Source organism: Microtus ochrogaster, chromosome 6, assembly GCF_000317375.1.
Source record: "Microtus ochrogaster isolate Prairie Vole_2 chromosome 6, MicOch1.0, whole genome shotgun sequence".
Lineage (NCBI taxonomy): Eukaryota > Metazoa > Chordata > Mammalia > Rodentia > Cricetidae > Microtus > Microtus ochrogaster.
Genome location: NC_022013.1, coordinates 44,520,415 through 44,547,819, shown reverse-complemented (window position 1 = coordinate 44,547,819; position 27,405 = coordinate 44,520,415). Strand labels below are relative to the sequence as shown.

The following is a 27,405-nucleotide window of genomic DNA, read 5'->3' as shown; positions in this document are numbered from 1 at the left end:
TAATAAAAAAAAATATGTAAGACTAGCACGTACATGGCAATTCTGATGCTAAATCCTCCTTTTAATTCAGTTTGTGCTCTTCTCGTTGTACAGTTTCAATGTAGCCTCAGTGAGAGTTTGGGGGGCCCAGGCTCTTGGAGGGCTCACTCTCTCCCTCACTCTCTCCTACTCACGTCTTGGTAATCACTGCTGTGTGGTCTATGTTCTTTCTAGGCCACTACATACATGGAGTTCATCTTCCCAATGAGGTTACAGTGTTGTTATCGTCACTTGATGTTGAAGAGGCATATTCAGGTGAAGTAACTGGCCAGCGAGTTTTGCAGTGAGACTATGGCTAAATTTCAACTTGCAAATGTAAGTGGCTTATAAGAAAGATGGACACATACCATGCATGCATTGTCTACTGCCTACGCTTAAAGTTTATTAACATAATGTTGTATGTAAAAAGTCTCAAATCCCCACTTTATTTTCTTTTAAATGTATTTATTTCTAGCTTTTCAATCGGAGTGTGCTCAAGATACACAGAAGTATACTCTCACCAGGGCCTGGCTGGAGCTATCATTCAGCTACACAAACCACCAGCATGTGGACAGTCTTCTATAGGCGGACACTGCTTTTTCATTTCCCGACTGTTCAGACCCCAATAATCACACAGAAACCGTATTAATTACAACACTGTTCGGTCAATGACTCAGGCTTGTTTCGAGCTAGCTCTTACATCTTGAATTATCCCATTTCTATTACTCTGTGTATCACCATGAGGTTGTGGTTTACTGGTAAGGGTTCTCGGCAGCTGCCTGGCATCTCCTTGACTCCACCTACTCTCTATATCTCTGTTCATATTTCCCACCTTGGCTTTGCTCTGTTAAGCTATTGGCTAAAGCAGCTTCTTTATTAACCAATGGTAATAAAACATAATCACAGCATAGAGAGGAATCCCACATCAGCCTCCTACCGCTTATTCCTACATTTACATATGTAAATTTCAGATGTTTAATTTTTTTTTTTTTCGAGACAGGGCTTCTCTGTGGCTTTGGAGCCTGTCCTGGAACTAGCTCTGTAGACCAGGCTGGTCTCGAACTCACAGAGATCCGCCTGCCTCTGCCTCCCGAGTGCTGGGATTAAAGGCGTGCGCCACCACCGCCCAGCAGATGTTTAATTTATAATTAGCTTGTGTAAATAATTTTATACCCACCTTGGCTTTGCTCTGTTAAGCTATTGGCCTTAATTTATGAGTGGTAAGAACCTAAAAGAACAAGCTTAAACAGATCATTCTCAGATGCGTTGAAGCTGTAGAAATGGGAGATCTTGTTTCTTCTTATTTATACCTTCTCTAAATTGGTTTCTTCCTTGTTAGTGTTCACTCCCAGCCTCCCTTTCTCTCTGTCAAGATAACTTGTCATGGTAGAGTCCAGGCTGGTTGTGAACTCCTGATGCTCCTGCCTCTGTCTCCTCAGAACTGGGGCTGTAGAAGTATGTCACCTCTCTGGATATCACCATTGTATCTTCCCTTAGGCCAGGTCTGTTTACTGTTAACTCTTTCTGTCTTTGCTTCCTTTTCATCCTTTCTGTTTTCATCTGAGACTTACCTGTATTTCAGCGGTTTTATCGGTTTTATTTTCCCCCTTGATTTTTAAACTGAAAGCCAAGTTTGTTTCTGAACTTCAATAAATGCAGATTGGGCTATGACATTTTTAGGAGAAGTACAGTTTAATTCTTTTAGAAAGTTAATCTTTGATCATTTGTTATTATCTTTTTTCAGTTTCAATCTTGCTTAAGACATACATTATTTATAAATAATTTCACATGTAAGAATTTTAATTTCCCTTAATAGGATTTAAAATCTTATTTAACTGCGGATTTTGAAGATTAATGTTTTGGGGCGAGTGCGTGTGGCTCTGTATCTAGTTTCCACACAAGTGGCTTCCACATTTGTGTTTCCACAGACTGTCTCTCACGCAGTACCCCTTGAGTGCACACATGCCTGCGTCAACACTAGGTAAAGCTGTGTTATGCAGGGTCTCTCCAAATGCTACTGTTCAAATGGCTCCTAACTGGTTCAGATTTGGAACTCGACTCTTCACTGTCTCCAACACTTTGGCTGTTGCTCTTCTTAGGGTTTTATCTCCCTGTGCATCGGCTCTCAGATACGTCAGAGTTCCCAACAAGCTTCTGCTTGATCTATGTCAGCCTCACCTGTTCTGCCTCCAGTGTCTCTCTTTCACGTTTAATGGCAGCCTTTTTCACTTTTAAGGAGTTAATTTTGTTAACTGGCTCATAGCATGTGTTTGTAATTATTTCATAAACTCTTCCATTAGCTCTCTAAATATATTATTTCAATATCCATTATGATTACCCCATTTTGGTTTACTCTTTTTGTTTGTTTTGGTTCTTTCTCATTGTGCCGTCTCCTGTTGGATTCTACACTGTACTAAGTTGGCCTTATTTCCAAATAGTATTTTTTTTTAAAAAAAACATTTGTACTTGATTTGATTTTATGAAGGAAACAATTTAACAATTATTTAACTGGTCCTAATTAAATGATTAAACTTAGGAGTCCTCTCTTCATTTTCCTAGCTCTTCTTAAAGATTAGCTCAAGCTAGTTAAACAGAACAGCAAGATGACCGTGGTCTGCTCGTGGAATATGCTGGTCGTTCTGTGGGCTGGCTTCCCCTTCCTACCACTGGCTATTCTTTGTCAGAGGTTTTTTTTGGGGGGGGGGGCATTGAGACAGTGTTTCTCTGTATAACAGTCCTGGCTATCCTGGAACTCACTTTGTAGACCCGGCTGGCCTTGAACTCACAGAGATCTACCTGCCTCTGCTTCCCAAGAGCTGGGATTAAAGGTGTATGCCACCGTTGCTGGACTACCGCTGGCCTTTCTTAATACAGATGCTGTTTAGTATTTCCATCAAGGACAGGTACCACACATAATGGTGGTTCTAACACCTGGCCTAGGGTACATGGGCCTAGTTTGTGCAAGGACACCTGTGATGTTCACCTGTGAGGAAAGCCCTTAATGTCACACTTCCCAAGAAGTGTGGCTGACCATCTGCAGAATGTGCTGGTACAAAAGTGGTATAAAGCTTGTGGGCGTAACCAACCACGATCTACTTTGACTTAAGGTCCACTCCATGAGATGGAGCCTGTACCCAACATTGCTTAGGTTGGCAAGAACCTGAGACTGGATAGGCCATCGACCTAGGGGGGAAACCAAATACTACTGTTCTGTTAAAGTAATATAATCCAGTCTTATATAACTAGACCGTGTCTCACAACAACAGCAACAAAATCCTTACAAACAAAACCCAAGAATCACAATCTAAAATCAAATTAAAGTGTGGGAAGCAAATGAGAACAACAACCAAATCCAAGAACCACAATCTAAAATCAAATTGAAGTGTGGGAAGCAAATGAGAACAAGAAGCCAGAAAGAACTACAGCACAGCCCGAAAGAGAAAAAGGGAACAGGAGGGACCCCAGTAAAACCAGAGGAAGGCAGTGTGGAATGGCAGTGGCTTTGAGCCCTGGGGCTGGTCTCCTGTGTCTCAATGGACTTGCTCACCCAGGACTCTCCTGAGTGACGTCAGAGCTTGACAGTAGCCCTGGAGATTCTTTGTGACTTTTCGGCATTTTTTTCCTGCATTTTCCATCTTACACTAGATCCCATCAATAGTGTGGCTGATGCTAGCTGACACGAACTATACATTTCTCTAGGCTGAAAGCCCCTTCCTCCCTACGTCTGTTTTCCCTGAACACAGAGTAAATGCCATAAATTATGTTCTTGGTAATTTTAAAAAAATATTTACTCATTTTTATGTGCATTGGTGTTTTGCCTGCATACGCATGTTAGGAACTGGAGTTATAGACAGTTGTGAGCTACCACATGGGCGCTGGGAACTGAACCCAGGTCTTCTGGAAGAACAATCAGTGCTCCCAACCTCTGAACCATCTCTGCAATCCTGTTCTTGGTCATTCTAAGCAGTTATGGGTGTGTTTGCATCAGGAGGAGTAGAGACCAGTCAATATGTATTTTGTTACAGAATTTCTTACCGGTCTTCAGTCCTTGATCTCAAGACCAAATTATAATAACAGCTAAACTCTCACTTATTTAAGCAATGTAAGCTATTAGGAATTAAAACTAGAAAACGTTACAGCAGAAGCCCGTGCCTGCTACTAATCTTGAGTGACAGTTTGATTACATGTCAAGTAGCTCTGGAAATCTCTATATATTCATGGCAGGCAGTGAACAAGGCAGATGGTCTCTTTGTTTTATATGTATATTGTAACATATAATATATATAACTTAACTTTTGTGATCTGGAAAGACCGTGGAGATACAACCCAAAGGGTTCTCAGACCACACTTTTGAGACTTATTAAATGAAACTAGCTTAGTTACATAAGAAACCAGTTGTTGTTTGAGTCAAGTGTCTGCTCTACAACCATCTCCAGAGATTTTATGTGCTATAGTCATCCTGGGTAGGACAGACCATCCTGGAAATGGAACAGACTTGAGCAGGGGGAATACAGCAAGGTGAAAATGCCACGTGTTACTGTTAGGGTGTGCCTGTCCTTGAGTAAGAGCCTGCTGACATTCTGATGAAGAACAGAAGTGCAGTAACTTCCCCCTTCTAGAATGCACACTCTAGGGACACTCGGGGCCATGCGAAATTTGACCAATGAAAACACAACCACAAAGCTGTTGCATATGCACATATACGTATGTATGTATATATACATACATACGTATATGTGTGTGTGTGTACCCTACATGAATAACATGGAGTATCAAAGAGAGAGGGAGGTGTTCCCTTTCAACCTCTGTATGACTCCCATAAGAACAGCACCAGGGTCTAATACACATAATCAGATACATACTCATCATGGACAATAGTGGGGCCATCCCGGGTTAAGGCCTCTTCCTTGATGACGTTGATCAGCTCAAAGGTACTGCTTATGGGGGCATCCGGGTTAGGCCACTTGGGGCACTGAAAGTGCCGAACTTCTAGTACATAGTCATCCTGCAAGCAACAAAAGAGAATCATAGCTCCTCTCCTCCGGTAGTTCCCATGTCTGTAACCAAATGGCTGGAGCCTGCTCCCTAGAAAGCATCTATCACAGGAAATGCTAAACAGTGTTCAGTTGCCTAAACTGCACGAGACCCACCGGTCATCAAAACACAGCATGCCAGTCAACAGTAGGCAAACAGAACAAAACAAAAACCCTGTAAGAGACATTTTGCTTACTATTCTAACTTTGACTCATAACAGAAAAGAAAGAAGGGAGGGCTTACATATCATTTAAACTGCTAACACACACGGAATGTCTCTTATCCTTCTAGGAAGAGAGCTATTATATGTGAAAATAGTGTTTATTAAGGTGTCGCGTTGTCTTCTTTGTGAGGCTACGGTTCTGATGTCAAAGCAAGCAGCATTTCTCTGCTGTATTGAATATTATCTTATACACTGTCTTTATCATTAAGCCTGAAGACCTCCTTGTGTTCACGCCAAACCAGAGTCTGCTGCATCTCATCTACCCAATCGGAAAAGGCAGATATTTCAAGGAAGGAAGAAGAGAAATGCACATATTTAAAGTTAGTCTTACTCAAACAGCTGAGCCTCTCTCAAAGGTAGCAAAATCACTTTAGTATATTATTACTTAAAAGAGGATATGGGGCGCACATTGGGCAATTGCTGAGGAAATGTGGGTTAAGTTACCTGCGTAGCTTCAAGGATAAAGTCATGGATGATAATCTGTTCTTCGTTAGAGAGGCACAGCCTGTCTTTGCTGATAAGGGTGACAGTGAAGGCCTCACAGTTCATGGATTCTTCTCGACTTGGCCAGTACACAAACTCGTCCTCGGCCTTTGGGGACCAGGAAAATAAATTATCTTACCATGTTATCAAATATTTGCTTCTCAGTTTTCTTGCAAACCGGCCCATCATGTTTGCCATCTTCCAAACCACTCAACTTACCTTTTAAATTGATTTTATAGAATTAATTCTCCATCTGGCCGGTTTCAATGTTACTGCCGTCTATCACAAATTGCACTTTGGTAATAGCCATTTCATAGCGTCTTTCTCTCATCATAGCAACCCCAACTCTGCTCTGCAGAGGGGGCACAACCTCTTGGTGACAAGTGCTCTCAGCGTATGACAGACATGGCCAAACCACTACAGTGCATTTAGTTTTGTTATTCTACAATTGCTTTCATATACACTTGATGTTACATCATTAGTAATGATGTTTAAAACGTAAGTTTTGTGTATTTTTGAAATATAATACATGTTATAGAAGAGATAGTAAAGTTTACCAAAGTCAAATAAATTAACAGATTATCAATTTTCATATAGACATTTATATGCAAAATATATATGTAAAAATATATTATGTATTACTTTTGTGGCAACGGCTATAATATCATTTATCATAAATTTTAAGTATATTACAATTTTACTTTTGTAATTCTTAGACAGTACATGAACTCTAGATATCTTCATTCTACAGAAATCTGTAGCTTGTGTCCTTCAAGCTACCCCTGCCCCTGAATACCATCTTGTTAGCTCCATGTCTTTTGTGCTTTCTTAGTAGGATTGTAGAATGTTTTCTTCCTGTGTAGGAAGCCTGTGTAGGCTTGTTTAACTTAGCTCAGTGTTCTCTGAGCTCAATCTGTAGTAAAAACTTGACCTCACTCTTTCCCAGGGCCAGAAAACGTGCCTCTGTATAGACACTGAGGTTGTTTCTCTATTTTGACTGTGGTGCACAACGCTACAGAAAACACTGGGATACAGACATGATGCTTATCTTTTTGGTGGGAGTGTGTGCCTAGCAGGTGTTTTATATTTCTTTAGTAACTTGAATAGCATTTTCTGTATGGTTGTATTAGTCCATAGTCCAACGTATAATGAGTTGTCTTTCTTTCCTTTTTCTTTAAAGACAGATATAGACCTTAAACATGCTGTAGACTAGGCATTTAACTTGCATTCATTTTTCTACCTCTGCCTTCCCAGTGCTGGGTTTACAGCCATGTTGTATGACACCAGCAAGAGTTACTAATCTTCCTTACCAACATTTGCTATTCATTGTTTTTTTTTATGTCACCCCATTTGATAGGAGGTGGCATTTTATATGAGAATTGATAATAACACTGAGTATCTTTGTACATACCTGCTTATCATTTATGTCATACTTGAAAACATATTTTTGCCCACTTTTTAGAGTTCTTTATAAGTTTTGGGAGATAGCCACTAGATATGGGATGTGCACCATCTGTCTTGACAAAATGAAGACACACTCAGAGATGTCCATAGACTGTCTAAATCACGCTGCTGATAAAGGGTACGAGACTGTACCTTTTGGATAGGAGGCTGTGCACACATAGCAGGCAGGCCCTTGGTAAAAGGCATCTTTTATCAGACAAGCTACCCTGGTGGTGTCAGATTCAAAAGAGGGTAACACAGAAGCCGTTCAGCTCTGGAACATGCAAGCTTTATGTGTTCATCTATTTTAAGTTTAAAAATAGAAATTCGGGCTTGGTACTTGAATTCTATCCCTGAAAATGATGGCTTCCTAAGAAAACCCTAATGGAGGAGACCATGGAATGAGATTATGAGGCTTCATCCTCTTCCTCTTTCTAATGCTTTCAACTGAGAAACTCCCACTTGCCTGCAGGAAGGAGGTTTGCATGGGTATCTTACTGAGAATGCCTACTTATTATCCCAGAAGTCAGGGGTAAGATTTACAACCAAGAAGACTTTGTTTGGGCTCATAATGATCCATCAGAAATGAGCCAGCAGTCCAGTGAGACTTATCACCCCTTCAAGCTTCAATATAGATTATTGCCAAGTACATTCTTATTTTTAAAGCTCAGCATAAGGGGAAGCAGATTAGCAATTGGGTTTAGTCTATACAAAAGAAGTCTGGAACAACCGTGAGTTTTCTTATGCTTTGTTCGAGGAAATGGAAGTATGACCCTGTAAACGGATTCAGGATATATAGTTAAGATGAACAAAAACATCAGAATCCAACCACTATGCAGAGATTAATTTATTAGTATTCTATTTCCCCATGCCTTCATACCTCTGAAAAAACAAGCCTGTACTCTCAAAAGACAGAATAGGAATAACTGATACAGTTTGTTTAAAGGTGTCAAAGAGATCAAAGGCAGGAAAAAAAAACTCCCGAATACAGACATTGAATTAGGAGTAATTAGTCATTTTGAGAGATTGAACAATTAAATTCACCTTTGCCCAGAGGGAACTTGAGCTTGCTACACAGCACCAAGGCTGACCTGGAACTCCTGGTCTTCCCAGTCTCTCGCTCCCCAAGTACTGAGACTACAGGCATATGTCACAGACAGTTTTATGTGGTACTGGGGATTAAACCCAGGCTGCAAACATGCTAGGCAAGCACTCTATCAACTGAACTCCAGTCCCAGATCCAAGAGTGACTTCTTATTTAAACAGGCGTGTGTGTGTGTGTGTGTGTGTGTGTGTGTGTGTATACTTATATATACACTATCTGTTAATTTCAGACAAATTCCTTAACAATGGCAATTCAGTATCCAGTAGTAATGTAACTATTTTTTCTGGATTTTTGGCTGCTCTACCCCCAGTAATGGCTACCATGAAAGATGTTTATTGATCACCTGGCATTCTTTAACTGACAACTTCCTGGCTTCCTCCATCAATGGCCAACTTTGGGCCCAAAAGGAAAATCCCACCTCCTTCTCTACCCCTCCCTTCTGTCCTGTACCTACCCCAGCTTGTAAGATCAAGACAGGCCGACTCCCACAGAGACCCTCTCCGCAGGTTCCCTCTAAATAAAGACCCGCAGAGTCTTACACTGCTTGCTCTGTTGTTCATCATTCCTTCTCACTGATACATTTATTTATTTATTTATTATTAAATCTTTTTTCAGATAGCACCTCATGGAGTACCAGCTAGACTTTGTAGCTGATGGTAACCTCGAAGTCTTGATCCGTCTGTTTCAATATCGCAAGTTCTAGAGATTACCTAGATATACATATATAATACTATCTAGATATAATATAAAGATATGAACATCTAGATATAAAAGTTTAAGATCATCTAGATATAAAGGAATTGATAATACTGTTTTTTAATTAGATTAGTGACTTATAAGTCAATTAAAAATTGGAGTGCTGTACAGTTCTAGTGGTAGTAAAAACACAACAAAATGATGTCAACTTCAGGTAGTCTTGTAGCCTGGCTGAAGAGAGATCCTGAGATGCCATTGTCCACATCAGTCATTGGATTCTATCTGGTCAACGTGGTTCTCTTTGTTGGGTCTAACCATTCCCTAGCTTTCCCACACAAATGAGCCCTGGGAGGAATCTTGGTGGTGAGTGACCTCTGTTAACTGACTAGAACAAAATACCGACTCACCCAGGAAATGAACGTTTCAACCCTAAACGCCTTCCATTTCCATAGGCCCACCAGAATGGGCCACTCTGACAGCTAATCTGAACACTTGGACTTCGGTTTTCAGCTTAAAGCTTCTCAACCTCGCTGCCATCCTGTCCGACAGAAGCAGCCTTGGGTTCTGAAGCTAGAGCATAGATGTTCCTATTGGCTGGGCAAAATGGCCAAATATTGTCATTCAGGCTAGGGGTTCAACCACAGGCTGTTCTTCCTTAATTAAAAACTTTTGTTTAATCTTGTAGGCTCCATGTTCACAGAATACCTTTTTAAAGACACACCTAATTCTGAAACATATATATGCATGAGATATAAACAGAAACATGGAATTCTATTTTTAAATGTGCTTTCCCATCTCCTATACAGAATCTTAACAGAGAAGGACTAAGGGATGGAAAAACTAGTGGCTTAAACCCTCTCCATAGGATGGATGTAAGCAGCCTCTCCTCATCTCCACTGTGGACCCTGACTGTGGATGGAAACACTATCAGCTCTTAGTTGAGGCCCAGTGCTCTGATGTGGTATGACGGGACCAACAGCAAAATGATCAGAAGCACGCACTTTGAACAGGCAGATGACTTAGGGACAAATTCGAGTTGAATTATCATTGCATGCTCTTGGACAGGGTCACTCCTTCAGTTTCTCCAGCTATTAAGTAACTTAATTCATGCAAGGTAAACACAGTCACATATACCATACATGAAGTAAGTTACCCATTTTCTGAAAGTACCATGCACTGGCTAAGAAGTCAGTATGAAGTCATATGAAGGAGTTTCCTAAAAGGATATTTTCAAAGCCTTTATCCAGTACCGCATGATTGAAGAGCAGTAAAAACAGCATGGGGGGAATCAAGATTGAGGGGCAGTCACAGCAGCCCATGGCAAGGTAGGACAGTAATGCATGTTTGTGGCTTCGTGGGCTCGCTGGCGGGCAGCAGATGTGTCCCTACTCACCAGGCTCTGGTTGTCTGGCAGCATGACGATGATCTGTGCGTTGTGATCCCAGATCATCCTCCAGAAATCTTTCGTCGTGTGCGGCAGAGGGTGCTGGGTTATAATGAATTCATTGCTTCTGTAGTAGCCCTTCGGTGAGGGAGAGGGAGGAACAGTGACTACGGATGTTATCGCTAGCACTTTGGGGTGGTAATATACGTTCATGCAACAAGGCAGCATTATTTTGGCTACACTAAAAAAACGGAGAGAGGCATTCGGTCCGTGTGGCTAATTTTAAGTTGTACTTCTGTGAATATTATGCAGACAATTTTCTCTCCACATGCAATTCACTTCCAAGCTGCCCCTGCTGTTTTTACTTAACAGCAATTTCAACATGTATTTAAAGGCTAGTTGGGCGAATTAACAATAAAATTAATTCCTTAAGAAGCCTTTTGCTTAATTTAGATTTTTTTTTGTATTCCCACCCTTTAGGCATCTTTTATTAAAAGTTCCAAGCACAGAAATTTCTGTACTTTTGATGTTACACATTGAGAAATTATTTGGAAAAATGAACTCAGTCCCAGGGGTGGTATGTACTCCTTCATCGTAAATACAGCCAATTAAGCTGAAAGGTGTTAACAGTTGACTCTCACCATGATGTAAGAAGCATTAATGTAATCTGTTCCTTTCATTCCGGGCAACGGTGCAAGTCCCACTCGAGCGCGCTCAGCTTATCATATGGAAAGAAACAATAACACCACATTTGCCTGATTGTTCAAAGGAAACCACAATTCTTCCTAGGCGCTACTCTGGTGAATGGTATGACTCCCCGGCTCCTTGCTATGACTGATGTATTTAAACACGCTTAAGTGTTATCTGGTAAGGAGGGTATAAAATGAAAATTTCCCTGGGGACACGGGTCACACACTATAGGATAAGAATTGAACTGTAGGAAAGGCTTTCATAGCCTATTAGGGCATAAACACGGAAAAGCGTTTCAGATAACCTGACCCTGGTTTTTTATGCTGCTACAGCGTTGCCAATATACTGTACTTTGCTCTTCTCTGTCACCATCTCAGTGTCCTTCTCTGCATGAAGGGTGTAGAGAGCAGTGACCCTTTTCAATAGAGATACCAATATTCAATATTCATTATCCAATGATCAACAAATGCCCGTGTTTATGGGGTTTACAAAGTATTCCCTGCTAAGTCCTAGTTATGTATACAAGCGTCACCAAAGACCAACAGGGCCCAGCTCTCAATAGCTAATTTAATGATACAGTTCTAATGAGTCCAATTAGTGCTGATTAATCAAAGACCCAAAGTCTTAATGCTACAGGGATGCTAGCTTTATCATCACTCTCTCAAGTTGAAATATGGTGGCATTCTGAGGCAAATCAAAACTAGGTTTCATGTCAGATAGGTCAAGCGACCTGCCGGTGTCTAAAGTCACTGCTTCTACATGCCTTTCATCGGACTGACGACACCACATCTTGCACAATACGTGAATCTAGTTTTAAAATGTCCGCTCACTGAGCGAACCGCGAAGCTAATGTCTTACCTGGGACGACGGAAGAGTTCCTGTTCTTCTCCTTGTTACACTCCTTCTGGGCACTGAAGCACTCCACGTATTTTGCATTACACTGAGTGATGAGCTGGGAAGGAGCAGCATTTTGGGCGTTAGTCTCAGGGACAATCGCTAGTGACTGCTTGAAACTTTGGAAGACTATATCAACCACCATCCAGACTATTAGGCAGTAAGAATATTTTTGTACCCCAAAGAACATTCATGTTTCACTCATGAGCCTTCTCTTGCTGGCTTGAGTGTGTCCTTAACTTGTGTCTGCTGGCAGACCCTAGGGGTCAGGAATGAAGGTACTGTGCATGGGGTATTTACTGAACAGTGTGACTTTTCTGTCGATGGGACTGCTATTGTGAATTTTGTCTACAATTTTTCAATAGCATATCTATTGAAGATAGAGTCAAATCTATACTGTAATATTACTTAATTTAAGATATAATCATACCTCTTGAGGATAAAGACCTGGACAGATTCTCTGCACATTTCTGTTGATGGCAGGCTTTTAACCTTACACCATAGAAGTGTGTCGCTTCCAGTTTATGTAACTAGGCTGAGCAGCTTTCTGAGTTCTGTTTTAGTTTTACAAATCTTTGACATTTTAATATATGTCTATAATATATTTTAGTCATTTTCACCCCCTACAACCCTCTTACCATCCTCCTGATGCTGTTGAATCTTTTTTGTGTGTGTGTCACAACAAATTCCCCTACTAGTGTGTTTAATTGGTGTTTCTTGCACAAGCATGAGTGGAAAGTTATTTAAGCTTGATTACGCTACTGAAGAAAACATCAGAGCTGTTAAGTGTATGTATTACGTGGCGTTACATTGTATTAATACAACGTTACCATTGTATCACATGGTGTGATCAGCAGAAAGGAGAGCAGGCATTCTATCTGTATGAAACACATGAGGACAATCTCTCCAGGTGCTTTATTGCCACTGTACTGGGCCATAGATGGTCTTTTCAGTTTTTGAGTTTCTGCAAAGGGCTAGTGTCTTAAAAGAGCCAACTGCCTGGCTTCTTTCCAAGTTTTGAAAGTTTCTTCTGTGAGATCTTTTAAAAGTGTACACAAAGAAACACAGATCAAGAGCTAATGTTTGGGAGCAGTCTGTCTGTTACTTGTGTATCTTTTAGCACATATAATTAGATATCTTAGGGACAGAAATCATGGCATGCTGGTATTTTTACATATCTTTTGTGCATGAAACAATAATTTCATGGTATGGAACTTCTTTTTATGACATCATGGAGGCAATCACAAAGGTTTAGATTCTGAAGCATTTTGGAGTTCCGATTCTTAATGTAGGGATGCTTATTATTCTCTGATTCTATTTTCTGGCCCTTATGTAAATAGGTTTTCGTTTCTGTCAAGATAGACAAAATGAGATGAATTTGTCCCCCTTTGTTTTCACAGTCAAACTTTCCCTAAACTCTGAAATCGTCAAATATACCAGAAATGAAAAACAAAGGAAAATTTTAAAAATAACTTTGGTATGCCATGTTTTGTGATACCCACTTTTCACATTTAAACGAACACGGTGCCATCTAATCACCTCAAGTGGTTTCACAGTTGTTAGGCTGTTTAGAGGAGAACAGGAAATTTGAAATTGGTGTTGTGATTGAACTCAGTAAAAATTGATTTGTTTTTCATTTCATGCCGCTTCGTATACTTCGTTTGGCTGTCTCATTTCTCCAGCGGAGATTCCAATGAGGGTTTCAGAGTCTAGGGCAAGTTTTTCCTGTGAAAACCTGAACTGAAGCCATTCCTTCCATTCTGCTATGGAGTGAGGAGATTGTGTGCAGAACGTTGTGCAAAAACCAGAAAGGCAGGGAGGGGCTAGGAGAAGGGGAAGCACTCAGGCGATGGGAAGACCGTGTTGGAAAGAGACAGTTAATGACTTCAGTAGTTTCATTCCTCTTCAACTACCCTCGAGTCTCAACAAGCACTGGGCCTTGTGTTCCATTACAATGAGTGAAGCTTATCTCGACGATGTAGCGACTCCTTTAAGTTTCCTGATGACCTTCTGATTTTCCAAAGACACCTATTTCGATCACAATATGTACCCAGATAGTCACTCCCCTCCCCTCTACTTTCTCTTTCTGATAGGTTCTCACCCTACAGTACCAGCTGATCTTGAACTTGTGGTCCTCCTGCCTCGGCCGGAGCGCTCAGAGTACAGGCATGTGCTATCACTCCCGGCTCACACAACCATTCTCAATAAAAGTACTACTGAATACTTCTGAGTATTCAGAAAAAAAAACCACAGTATTTTGGGGGCCAGAAAACTGACTGGAAGCCTTAGGTCAACGGGCTAGAGGATGGTGTCTACATTTAGATAAAGTCATCAATGGCTCAGAAGAAGATAAAGCGCTGTACCACATCTGCTTGAACATCAGCACGCACACACACACACACACACACACACACACACACACACACGTTCCAAACTTCCTTCCACATTATACTACAGAGTGAAGCAGTAATCTATTTCAGCATCTACATGGATATAAAGAAGACATAACCCAAATTCAGGGCATTTTCCACTAATTCCCTGTCTTCACTAAAGGCACCGTGCAGAGCCCCACCTTGAATTGCTTTTCCAGCCGCGTCCTCCCTCCTACTCCGGGAATGAGGATGCTGTTCACGTAGCTGTGCAGCTGATTTGAAGACACTTCTGTCTCCTTTCCGAGAATGGCTTCCAACAAGGCATCATGGATGAAAATGTACTGCTCCTGCAAGGACGAGGTGTGGCCGTCATGGAGGGGATCTGCTCGGGGACAGCTACCACTTCTAAGGCTGACTGAGCCCAACAATTCCCTGAACAGGAACCTACGGTGCATTTCTCTGCTGTTGTCGCTAGATGGTGACCCCAATATTCGCTTGCTGATAAGCTGTCATTTACTATGGAGTAGAGACCCACGGTGAGTTTAGCTCTGTATTTCTCCACCCTGTCTAGACCAGGTGGTGTGATAATTAGCACACAGCTGCAAACACATGGTCACTAAAGGGCCAACTTTTCCCACGTTTGCCAGAGAGTAAACTTAACTCCCTGGGATCGGGAGCATGACTTGACTTAACTGAAGGTGACCCCGGTGTCTAGACAGTAAGACAGTGAGGGAAAGCTGTGATTCAGAAAGAGCGTCATCTCCAGAAATCTCAAGCACAAGCCCGTGTATTCCTTCAAGTTCTAAGGGAATGCATCTTTCTCTTCAGCTCGCGCTAACCTGTGCTGGGACGTCCTGACCGCCACTCACTCCTTACCTCTGTCTGGACGAGGTAGTTACGCTGTGTCCTGATGTGCTTCAGGAATCCCAGGACGTTGACTGTACTTTTGTCCTTTATCTGCTGCAGCATGCTGTCTATGACAATGTAGGTGCCTGTCCTGCCCACGCCGGCACTGGAAGAGACGAAGGCACTCAGTCGGCGCTTTCAACCATTGACCGAAAGATAAAAAACGTAAAAGCTCCCATGCTAATAAATAGCCCGTTTCCCTGATCACTTACTAGAAATGACCTAGACTATTCTATTCATATAGATATCGCCTGAACACTTTGCACCATCCAGCCTCGATGAAGAACACAGAATGCCTTTTACTCTACGAGGACAATTGAGACACAGGGGCCACCTCAGCTTTCCCTGCAGTTCTAAGGGAGGAATGGAGCTGGAGGTACTGGACAGCAGCCATCTTCACCCACGAAGCAGTCAGCTGAGGCCTGGGCAGGTAGGTCCTATGGCTCTTACTGAACCTGGAAACTTACCCTTTGACTAAAATCCCTATGCGTACAACCGTCGCTGCCTGCCTCTGCTTCATGCAACTAGTGTCAGTAGTAGGAAACTCTATGACGGAGTATCTTCCTTTTAGAAAAGGTCAATGCTATGCCCAGAAAATTTTGCTTCCTGTAGTTATTTTTCCTAATTCATATTTTAAAAGATAGCCAAGAAGCTCTGGAATCTGTAGCGCCGAATGGCAAGCTTGTTTTGGGAGGATGCCTCCAGGAGGTTCCTCATCGAGCACAATACCCAGGCAGTTTGGCAGACTGTTTTTCATTGGTAGTTGCAAAATGGATTAGCAAAACGGTAGTGTTCCCATAAGGCTTTAAACGCAGGATGTATCTCAGCTCCTGCAAATGTCTCGTTTTGTTAAAGCATATTATAAGAACAGCCCCACAGAAATGCTTAGCAAACGCTGTGAAGCTATGCGATGTTAGCCACAGAATAAGTAACTTGAACACTAAAATAGAGGAGGCCATGGCTGCACTTTCATGAACACACGAAACAGGCAGTGAAGACATCTAAACAACCATCCAAAGTTGTTTTAATTTGTTCAGAGAAATCACAATTTTTTTTTCAAGAGTTTTTGTTCAGAGAAAATTCTAGCTTGTTCAGAGAGAAGACAATTTTTTTAAGAGTTTTGTTTAGAGAAAATATGAACTTTTTCAAGCGTTTTTGTAAGAGGTCGTTTAGGTAGCACATGTAAGTTGGAAAATTGAAAGAACCTTTTACCTATGTCCTAAATACATGCTATGGAACCTTCTCATTTATATTCCAGTCTTCTTAGGTGGAGCCCACAGTTTCCCTACAGTTGTAGGAGCTTACCAAGAACATTTGAGAAAAACTAGATATTAAATCAGTCAGTTTTTCCTTGAAGCTACACAGTTCTTTGACTTCTTTTTCAGGTGATGCTTCCATGTGACGAAATTATAGTTATTCATAATTGCACCGTGCTTCCCCTCTGCCGTGTTCATAGAGGACATGGGCCACACGAACTCTCTCTATGCTTTGTTTGAGCACAGATGGAATTCACAGAGCTCCAATCCCCAGCTTCATCTTACCCTGCACGCTGGCCCTGTCTGCAGTGCACCAGCACGTGGCCCACTCTGCATGCTGGCCCTACCTGCAATGTACCAGCATGGGCCCACACCCCCAGCTTCATCTCTCCATGCTGGCCCTACCTGCAATGTACCAGCATGGGCCCACATCCCCACTCTGCACGCTGGCCCTACCTGCAATGTGCCAGCATGGGCCCACACCCCCAGCTTCATCTCTCCATGCTGGCCCTACCTGCAGTGCACCAGCACGGGGCCCATGTCTGGTACCCGCGCCGCTGATGATCTCCGCACAAAGGTCAGGACTGGGAGGGTGTACTCAGGGACTCCCATGTCAGGCCACTGTGTGTAGTGGTACTGAATCACCGTCCTCTCGTTCTGACGACCCTTGGGGTTCCCCTTCTGGCCCTGGAGGAAAGTATAAAAAGACACCTTGAAGCTTGAGGGTTAGCTCCTGGATGAGAAGAGTACAAAGCTGTCAGGAAACATGACCTTGGATCTCAGTTCTCAAATTATTTCCTGTTTGTGACCGACTTCCATGTTGCATGGACCACATCCACACACTCAGAAGAGAAGAATAAAATCGCTCCGAGAATGAACGTTGAACAACATCAGGCTTTTGGACTTAGACAATACAGAGCACTTTGAACTCTCCCACAAAGCCTGCTTTTCCCGACTTGCTGCCTAATGGTCTGCTTTGCTTCCATCTGCCATTCCCATTTCTTTTTTACACTCAGTCTGGATACCCTGAGCCAGGGTTCCTTACTGCCACCCATTCTCCAAGAATTTAGGGAAAGCCGGAAATGTTGATAGAACCTGGCGCTCTAGAGCCTGGGGCCCAGCCTCGCTTCTTTGTCACTCTCACAGGTGACTTCTCCTGAGTGGGTTTCCATCTAGGAGCCAACTTTTTCTAATCTCACCAATCCAAGTGGATGACCTGCTAGGCACTGGTCAAACACAGAGCACCCCGAGTTCTTATTGCTTTCTCTCACTTAAGCTATTATCAAAGCAGGCTAACTGGACCTGTTTAAGTACATTATGGACGCCTTGGATCTCTCTAAAGTTTAGAATGATTATTGACTGGCTTGAATCACCCAGAAGCTCAACAATAAAGACCATATACTGCTGCTGATTTAAAACAGTGCCTAGCGCTAATCACAGCCACACCGAGGAAGGGCTGCTAACCCTGGGCTATCCGTGGGCTTTAGAGCTGCCTAAATGTGGGTTTTCTTAGGACTACATTCTCTGAGATGCCAATGGAAATCAAACAGCACTGCTTCAGACAACTGTCAGACTCAAGACTGCGTCGCAACTGTACTTTCTCACTGAGCTGCTATTTAGATTCCAAAATATTGCTGTGGCGACTCTTGTTGTGACAGGGGATTTGTGGGAGAAAGAAACCGAGAGAACTTGAAAGCAGTATTTCCACATCGTGGTTCTTGGAATACTACGAGTTCATAGAAAAAGATGGTATGGGTAAGTCACATGACCAAACACGAACTCAAACATGATGGTCACTTGTGTTCATCCGCTTCCTAAAAGCGGATACATATTATGCAGCAGCCTCTTTCCATTCTCCATGAACAGCGGAGGATGAGTTTTAAATACCCGTCTTGCAGGACTAGAATTCCTTGGGATACAGTTTGGGAAACACTGCAGTGAAGTTGTCAGGAAACAGCAACCAATGGATAGGTACCATGGGATGTGCTGTATTCTCGACTTCCGACGACACAAAGCCAGGTTTGTGAAGACAGAGGAGCCAGCCAGAGCCCCTAACGGGTCTCAGGCACTTTGCCAACACCTTTCACGTGACACACAGACATTGGGCAAAGAGGTACAGGGCCACAGAGCTCAGTGGGTAGAGCCCTGGGTCACATCCCTAGCACTAGGTAAACCTAGTAGTGTAGTGGAAGCTTGGAATCCAGTGCTCAGAGGTGTAGATGGGAGGACTCACTCAAGGAGCTCAGTTATACAGCCACTTTGAGGCCAGGCTGAGCTCTATTTATTTTTGAGACCCTGCAATAAAGAGAGAGAGAGAGAGAGAGAGAGAGAGAGAGAGAGAGAGAGAGAGAGAGAGAAAGAAAGGAAGGAAGGAAAAGAAAAAAGTTGTGAAAAACGTCCTAAAAGCTTGGATTCGCCTTCGGTGTGCAGGCGTCTCCAGACAGCTCGCCCAGCGTGCACACGCACCTTTTTCACTTTTGCGTTTCTGACCGAAAAACGCCGGACAGTATAGCAGGCGTGTACTTTTGTGCTCTTCAGAGTGACAATGATGTTGCCATACTCCTCGCTATTTTCCATCGGCCAATACTGATCGCATTTTCTCTGCAAAAAGGAAAAAAGGAGGATTTTCAAACAACAGTATTAAGACACAGATAATAATAATAAGTATGGGTAGACTGTGAACTGTGATACAGAATAGTTTTAAGTGCCATCTGGGCGGGGCTTACAGAAGCCAGGCTGGAAATCTGTTACAAGATTGGGTCACCAGCAAAACTGGGACTCCAAAGTCAAGGGTCCCGAGACACCCGATCAGCACCATCTCCACAAACTAAGAATACAGCGCATTCAGCTACACTTTTCATGATGGTCATCACGTTAGCCTCTGTTTTCCTGAGTGTCTTTCTCACACCAAGCATTTCCCAACATCCCTGGTTTCTGCTATCTCTTATTCTGTACATTCTTTCTCTTGCTAAACTGTTTCTCATCTCAAACAGGGGCTTCTATAAAATTTCCACACTGATGCACTCATTTGTCACTGCACCACTAAAACATTCCTGTGTAGCTCTACAACATGCCTACGTCATCAGTGTAGCCCTACAACATGCCTGTGTTATCAGTGTAGCCCTCCAACATGCCTACGTCATCAGTGTAGCCCTCCAACATGCCTACGTCATCAGTGTAGCCTTCCAACATGCCTACGTCATCAGTGTAGCCCTCCAACATGCCTGTGTTATCAGTGTAGCCCTACAACATGCCTGTGTTATCAGTGTAGCCCTACAACATGCCTACGTTATCAGTGTAGCCTTACAACATGCCTACGTCATCAGTGTAGCCCTCCAACATGCCTACGTCATCAGTGTAGCCCCCCAACATGCCTACGTCATCAGTGTAGCCCTCCAACATGCCCATGTTTCATATTAATTTGCACTCGTGATGCCTTAGCTCTTGCAGAGAACATGAGCAATCCCATGTGCAGAGAGAGCAGGTCTATTCTCTCCACCTGTGTAGTTTCCTTCCCACAGCAGGTGTTTAATTCACTTTCATTCACAAAATGCAAAGAGAGTAAAAAAAAAAAAAGAGGCTCTTACCCTTCCTTTTTCCACAAGGTTTGTAATCATGATGATGATTCCTGTATTCTGTTCCCAGATCATCCTCCAGAAGTCTTCGAATGTAGACTTTAGAGGTCCCTGGGTGGCAATGTAGGCTTTTGCTTTGTTGTAACCCTTCAAAGATGACACAGCACAAAGTGAGATGAAAGTGGTATCACAGAAGACCAGTTAATAATTGAAGTACCTTCTAAGTGGCACAGGCCATGTTTGGAGAGACATTTCCGTGTAGCGGTGCAATATACCCACCCACCTCCGCCCCAGGCGTCCATTCTCTAAAACAAGTGTAACAGCTTTTCTGACTTACATCGACATAATTTGCGTTGATGTAGTCGCTGTGCTTAGAGTCTTTTCCTGGTAAAGGTCTTAACTTCACCCTGCTGTGATCATCTACAGAGAATAAAAGACAAAAACAAAATGTAGAATTAGAGCAGCAACAACCGGCAGCACCCTTAAACGCACACATGGCAACCAGGTGCTGCGACGAACAGCTACTGAGTACAGCTGCAATGCCATCCCAACACTGCACGGGCGCAGCTGTCCCAGAGAGGGCCCGAGGAGCATAAATAACAGTCTTTACTAGTTTTCATGAAACTGCTAGACATTGTACAATATGCCAAAATTTCATTTTTCTATTTCAAAAAGAAAATTCACGGGCTTTTGATTATCCATTCTTTCATCCTCTTCCTAGTACTATAAATTTAGAGAGAGAGAGAGAAAGAGAGAGAGAGAGAGAGAGAGAGAGAGAGAGAGAGAGCGCACAAGAACACAAGAACTCATGAGGCTGTGTGGATAAGGATGTTGGGGAAAGTTAGAGGAGAAAAAAAGAGTATGATCAAAATATGTTGTATGAAAAAAGTTTAAACAATGTTTTTATGAAGAGACTTTTGATGAGGTTTATAAAGTCTTTAGGGTATTTCACTGCTCTGTGAGGTTGAAGTCTAGACAACTCCCCAGGACCAAATGAAGGGAACGAACCAGAGCTTATCCTATATCGTGAATCTGGCACATTCAGAACCTGATCCTACTGGTTCCTGTGACAGTTCTTTGGTGTCCTTTGCTATATAAAGTCATGAACAAAGGGGTAGATGAATGTGGCAGGCAGTACGTACAGAATATGAGTGGCTAGAACATAAAAACCCAACTCTCTGAACTTGTAAAGCAGAGATGATGGTCTTCCAGCAAAAAGCTTTCAGCTGGGCATGGTGGCATTCAGGAGGCAGAAGCAAGTGGATCTTTGTGAGTTTGAGAACAGCCTGATCTACACAGCAAGTTCTAAGCCAGCCAGGGCTACACAAACGGACTCTGTCTAGACAAACAACACAATTCCTGTGTGTATCATACAAATGCTGCATTGATTTTCTCTCGTATTCTGTCACCTACTTTCTGATTGCTGCGTGTTGAGGGTGACATTATGTGTGCTCTTGCCTGACTCTTAAAAAAGGCCATGTCTATAGACAGAAGTACACAGCTGTGAGCTACCTTGAATGGGTCAGCCAAAAATGCTGTGAAATCTGATTCACGAACAGATGAGAAGAGAAAGAAAAGACATTTTTTTCTGCACCTTTTCCCTCCTCTTTACTCATTCACATAAATGAGACCAACAGTTCTACTCAAGAACAACTTGTTTTTTTAGAAATTAGGACAAGTAAAACTATCTCTATTAATAAACAATATGATCCAATATATGTAAGCCCAAAGGGGTTCCCAAAAATGATCTTTTAGAATGACTGGGTCTAACAGCGCTTCATGAAATACAATCAATATACAAAAATCAACTGTACTTCTATACATGGAGCATTTTCATTTGCTACAAGCATCAAAAAAAATGTGGTGGACCAAGAGATGGCTCAGTGGTTGAGCACACTTCTTACTCTTATAGAGAGGACTGGAGTGCCATCCCAAGAACCTACAAGTTCTTGTGACTCCAGTTCCAGGGGAATCTGATGCCCTCTTCTGGCCTCTGTGAGCACTGCATGCACATGGTGCAGACATCCACACAGGCAGATATACCCATGCTCATATAAATAAATCTCCAAAAGCAAAAAAGAAAACCCCAAAACAACAAAGCAGGAGTAAACCTCACAGAGGAAGCCAAAGCTTGTGCAATGAGAGTGTAAACCACAGTTGAAAGAAATAGGAAGGCCTAAGTGAAAACCATCCACCTTCACGAAGGCCCCAAGACAATACTGAAATGGCAATGGTTCTCAAATCCATCCCACACTCAGTTCACTCTCCATCAGAATCCCGGCCCCAGATTAGGAAGTACGAGTCTAGTGCTAAAATTCATATGAAAATGCAAGGGGCTGAGAGAGCCTGAACAGGGGAATCTGAGTTTCCAATTTAAAACTTTGCCACCAAACTGCCCATAATTACGGCAGTGCAGAGCTGGCAGGAGAATGAACGCAGACAGCACCAGGAATAGAATCCAGCAGCCAGAAGCAACTCATTACCTTACAGTAAGTTAACTGTCCACAAGAGAGCTGAGCCAATTCATTGAGGAGAAAGCCCTAAATCTTAAACCACAGACAAATAGATTCCCTTATGCAACAAAATGAAGAATAGCTCTTACCTCAGAACACAAAAAAAACACAATCAAAATGGATCAAAGACCTAAACAAGAGTGCTGAAACCATGAAAATTTCAAGACGAGAACACAGCAGTAAACTTGGCATGGTTTTCCTTCCTAATATGACTCTAAAACCACCACCAACACTAACACCAGATTAAACTGGATATTGACAAACTTCAGAAGATGGACTTTTGAAGATTTTAGAGAGCACCATTAAGAAAGACAGTCTGGGTAGTGGCGGTGCACTCAGGAGGCAGAGACATTTGAATCTCCGTGAATTTGAGGCCAGCCTGGTTTACAAAAGCTAGTTCCAGGACAGCCACAGGGCTACACAGAAAAACCCTGCCTCAAAAAATGAAAACAACAACAACAAAAATAAAAAGGGAAAAGATAATGCAAAGAATAAGCAGAAATATATGGAATCCCACAATATACAAAGTTCAACAGTAAAGAGATAAAATTCAGCTAGGGAAAAGTAAAAGATGAGAACAGATTTTTTTTTCTCCCAAAAGAAGATGTACAGATGGGCCAATGAGCGTTAAGCAATGTACTGATCCCACTGACCACTCAGGCAACCGTGAGAAAAATGCTCATCAGAGGTTTCCACCTCAAAGCATCACTAAGACCCACCCCCCTCAAAAAACAAAAACAAAATAGGGTGCTTCTGTCAAAGCGTGAGGTCGCTGGACCCCTACGTCACTGCCAGTGAGAATGAAGCCCAGCAGAGCCACTCTGGAAAAAGCCAGTCAGCTCTCCTAAAGTTGAACACGGGTTCATCCATAAACCAGCAACTCTGCTTCTATGTATGTACCCAGGAAGGAAGGAAACATATCTACAGAAAAGCCTTGTCCGCGAACGACTCTAATAGCATTGTTCTTAAGAGACCCAAGTTGGATAAAATCCAAACACCTAGCAAGAGATCCCATATGCATGTAATTGGAGTATGAACAATGGAGTCACTGATACACAGTGCAACATGGATGAAGTCTGAAAGGATGCTAAGTGCGAGAGACCAGACACACAGGTTTCACGTGTGAGTCCATCCACAGGGACGGTCCAGAAAATCCAAATCACGAGAGCTAGAAAGCAGTAATGGATTTCAGGGGGAAAGGGTGTCTGTGAACAGCCACGGGGTTTCTTGTTGCTAGAAATACTTGAACATTAGACTGTGGTTCCAACATCTGTGAAAGAACAGTCCGAATGGCATGTAGACAGTCTCAACGTTTTATTCAAAAACTATCCATAGCAGTGTTCAAACTTTAAGCGGTCCAACTAAAAGTCTGTGTAATGTGGTTCTTATTACAGAAGGTAATGAAATTGGTCCCTCCATGTTCAAATCCTATTCCCCTGTAGCTATAACTTTAACCCGTTCTGAAGTTAGGCTTATTTGATTCAGTTCTCCAAATCTGTATTAAAAAGACCCGCCTCCCACTGGTTAAAAACAAAGTCAGGATAGCCCCATGATATTCAGGCTTTGTCTCCCAAGATTTGACATGACCTCGGCTCACGGGAAAATACAAAAGCTGGGAAGAATTTCTTTTGGTTAGCTTATGGCTCTCTCGAAGCTCTGATGGCCCACGCTGCATCTACCTCGTGAGAGACTGGCTTTCAAACACCAGCCTCTCTGGGGGGTGCAATTCTGACTCTTTGGCTGTTCCTGCAGGGCAAAGACTGAATTCTCCCACCGCTGAAGATCATTTCAATTACTCACATGCTAAAATGTTGATATATCTGTTTTTGTGCTTGTTGTCTGGGTGATTGGAATGTTCTGCAGTGATGTTCATATCAGCTGTACAGCGCTGGACTTCCTAAAGGAGAAGAACGACAAGGTTTTAGACACGCTGGAAACGAAATGGAGCCGCCGCCACATATCACGCAGCATTCTGTCAGCATAGGCTATATGTATGCTGCACGCTGTAACTGAATTCTTACTGCCTAGTGATAGGGAAGCTATGCAACACTGTAGCACACACTCCTCTGCTGAAACACGGTGGAAGAAACAGACCGAGAGGGAGCCAGTCAGATCCAGGACAGAACATTGCACGGGACAAAGTTTAACATTGTCATTTTACGGTGTCCCTGCGCTTCATTCTGCAAAGCACGGTGACCTTTTACACTGGGCACGGCCTCAATACTGATGCTTCCCATGTATTTTGATGGCACCGCTAGGTCGTGTTGAGTGACAGGCCCACGCTGTCTATGTTTGTCTAAATACACTTTATGGTGCTTGTATTATGACGACACCACCCAATGTGGCACTTCTTATTATCTGACCTCATCTTATGTGGTGCGACTCCTCCCTTCCTCTATACACACACAGAGATAGCTATCAGCCCAGTTCCTACAGTGCCATTACTTCCTCGAACTCATTCAGATCTGAGAATTGCTGTAATGATCACAAACACAGGAACAGTGTGAATTAGGGATCGTCTCGTTCCTTACTAGCTCATCGCTTATCTACTTTATTCCGGTTTGTACCTGGAGTTGGGATGGTACAAAACAGTATCAATTTTGGAGTGCTAAGATACAAAAGAATATCTCTTTCTAAATAAGTCACAGTCTATAAGAGAAAAAAAAAAGATTGTTAGCCAAATGTGATCAACAGAGAAGAGGCCTGAAAAAAAAATATGGGAACAAAAATAGAGGAACTGAGGGAGGCTTAAAATAGGACATAGCAATTCACTTGAGTCTTAAAGGAAGCACAGGAATTTCCAAGAAGGACAAAAGCACCAGGATTTGCAATGTGCTTGGAGGCCGCATGGCCTCATTTCATAGTTAGAACCCTCCATGCTAAAATGTCTATTTGACAGGACAGTCATGCTCGGCCGACTAATTATCTTGACTGGCTCAGACATCATTTGTCCTGATGAAGTGTTGGCTCTGGATTTGGTCAACTGAACTTGCACTAGAGACACAGGAGCAGCAGAGACAGCTCCGCACCACCGCCTTGGCCCCAGATAGAAGCCTCATCTCTTAGCTCAATATGAAGCTGCTGAAAAAGCTGGGTTCTTCTACCCTGGATGCTTCACACATGAAGAAATACTGGAGCCAACTAGTTAAGGAAGCCATTAGCAGTGCGTAGCTGCTACTAAGAGCAGGCACAAGGTCACAAAAGTGCCAGGGGAGGTTGTACACACGCAGATTATTGTGTTTCCCAAGGAAGCTGCGGAAGAGCTATGTATGTGTCCATAGCAGCTACATCAGGGGCAGTGATGTAGTGAAGACAGGGGGCAGACTGTCTCATAAAACCTCAAAGCACTTCCTAGCGAGCAGTCCCCTCTCCATGAAGAGGAACTCTGCAGTCAAATAACCTAAGGTATAAAAATGAAGGGTCATGATCTGTTCAGATTATTGAGTTTCCAATGCCTGGAAGCTCGTATTTAACTTTTCGTAACTGAAGGTCTTCCCAGCTGTCCCCGAAGGTGTCAAGCCGGTCCCGGGAAAGCGTGCAGTGGTGATTCTCACCTGTTTCCTACCCCAACGAAGTGGGATAAAATCTGCTCTCTCCTGTTCTAGTTTCATGACTCAGTTTTGCAAACAGTGGTTTAAAGGGCCTGAAACCTTTTGGCTCTTTTCTCCAAAATGGAAAAAGAAAAAGTATGAGTACAAAGAAGATGGTGATGTTAATTATAGTTGGGTTATGGGGACCTGCCTTTTGGAATTGCCTTAAAAGCATGAGATCAGTTTAAGGCAAAACACTTCACAAATGGATTTGTATCCTGAATAGCACCAATTCACTGTATACACAAATCCCAGGCACAAGTCAATACTCCACTGCTGGGTAAAAGCCAGCCTTTTGGGCAGGTACCCCTTTAAGACTGAGGTGATTGGAGAGCTTATATTAAGACATTTTAGCCTTAGTTCTTTAGTCGGAGATTCATTTTGTCTATTAATTCTTTTCTCTCTTGTACTATATTTGGATCGGACCACCCTAGCCATGGACTGAGGCTGAGACTCAGATAGAATATAACACAATGGACCAGGGCTGCTGCTATAAAGCAGTCTCTCAAGGCAGCCAATCAGCTCCTTTTGCTATCTAAAACCCCTGGCCAGATGTGTGGCCTCCTTTCATGCTTCCAATGAATGGCATAAAACAAGGGAAGGACGTAAGTAATGTCAGATCTGACTTTCTTAGCACTCACGTGGTCTGGCTACAGCCTTCAGATTTGGTCTTGAGGATAATAACATCACCTGTAAATTCCTGCAGTATGACTTGACTCATTCAGGAGCCGATAATACCATCTGATCCTGGAATGATCCTTTGCTCTATCAGACTGGCATCGCAAAGTTAACGTGACTTTAGTAGGCGTTAAAACCTTTTAAAGTGACCCTAGCCGGTGGAGTGCACATGGGAAACTTACCTATTTCACACTTTAATGAGAGATTTAAGATGATGCTTGCTTGTATTTTATTGCCTATATTAATCTAGAATTCTAAAAGTAGATATTCTGGATACTGACAGATACATAACTCACAGAGGAGGGCCAAGAGAAGACAAGAGGCTTAAGAGAAAAAATAATTCATTAAAAACAAAACATGAAAATCCTAGCATTTGCTATTACTAGAATTCTTGGGGGATGCAATTGGCTGAATCTCCTGCTTTGGAGATGTGGAGGGAGGAGGCCATCTGGAGAGCATGGGATGGCCTGCTAGCCTACCTTTCTGAGACACCACTCCAACAAACACTGCTACACATCTGTCAGATTACCCAACAGACAGCCCTG

General features: G+C 42.6%; 1 protein-coding gene across 2 annotated transcripts in view; it reads right to left on the bottom strand.

Moving 5' to 3' along the window:
• The window catches only part of Ptprg (protein tyrosine phosphatase, receptor type G), a 685,269-nt gene that overhangs the window by 4,157 nt on the left and 653,707 nt on the right, over positions 1-27,405 (bottom strand). For both annotated transcript variants that reach the window (XM_013346852.2, XM_026779901.1), the window contains 12 exons: positions 24,393-24,489; positions 20,417-20,499; positions 20,092-20,226; positions 18,971-19,105; positions 17,019-17,191; positions 15,219-15,354; positions 14,543-14,689; positions 11,935-12,028; positions 11,028-11,104; positions 10,396-10,524; positions 5,720-5,866; positions 4,881-5,023 (listed from right to left, as the gene is read on the bottom strand). In XM_013346852.2, the coding sequence (XP_013202306.2) occupies positions 4,881-5,023; positions 5,720-5,866; positions 10,396-10,524; positions 11,028-11,104; positions 11,935-12,028; positions 14,543-14,689; positions 15,219-15,354; positions 17,019-17,191; positions 18,971-19,105; positions 20,092-20,226; positions 20,417-20,499; positions 24,393-24,489 (1,496 nt within the window). The remainder of the gene's footprint in view (positions 1-4,880; positions 5,024-5,719; positions 5,867-10,395; positions 10,525-11,027; positions 11,105-11,934; positions 12,029-14,542; positions 14,690-15,218; positions 15,355-17,018; positions 17,192-18,970; positions 19,106-20,091; positions 20,227-20,416; positions 20,500-24,392; positions 24,490-27,405) is intronic.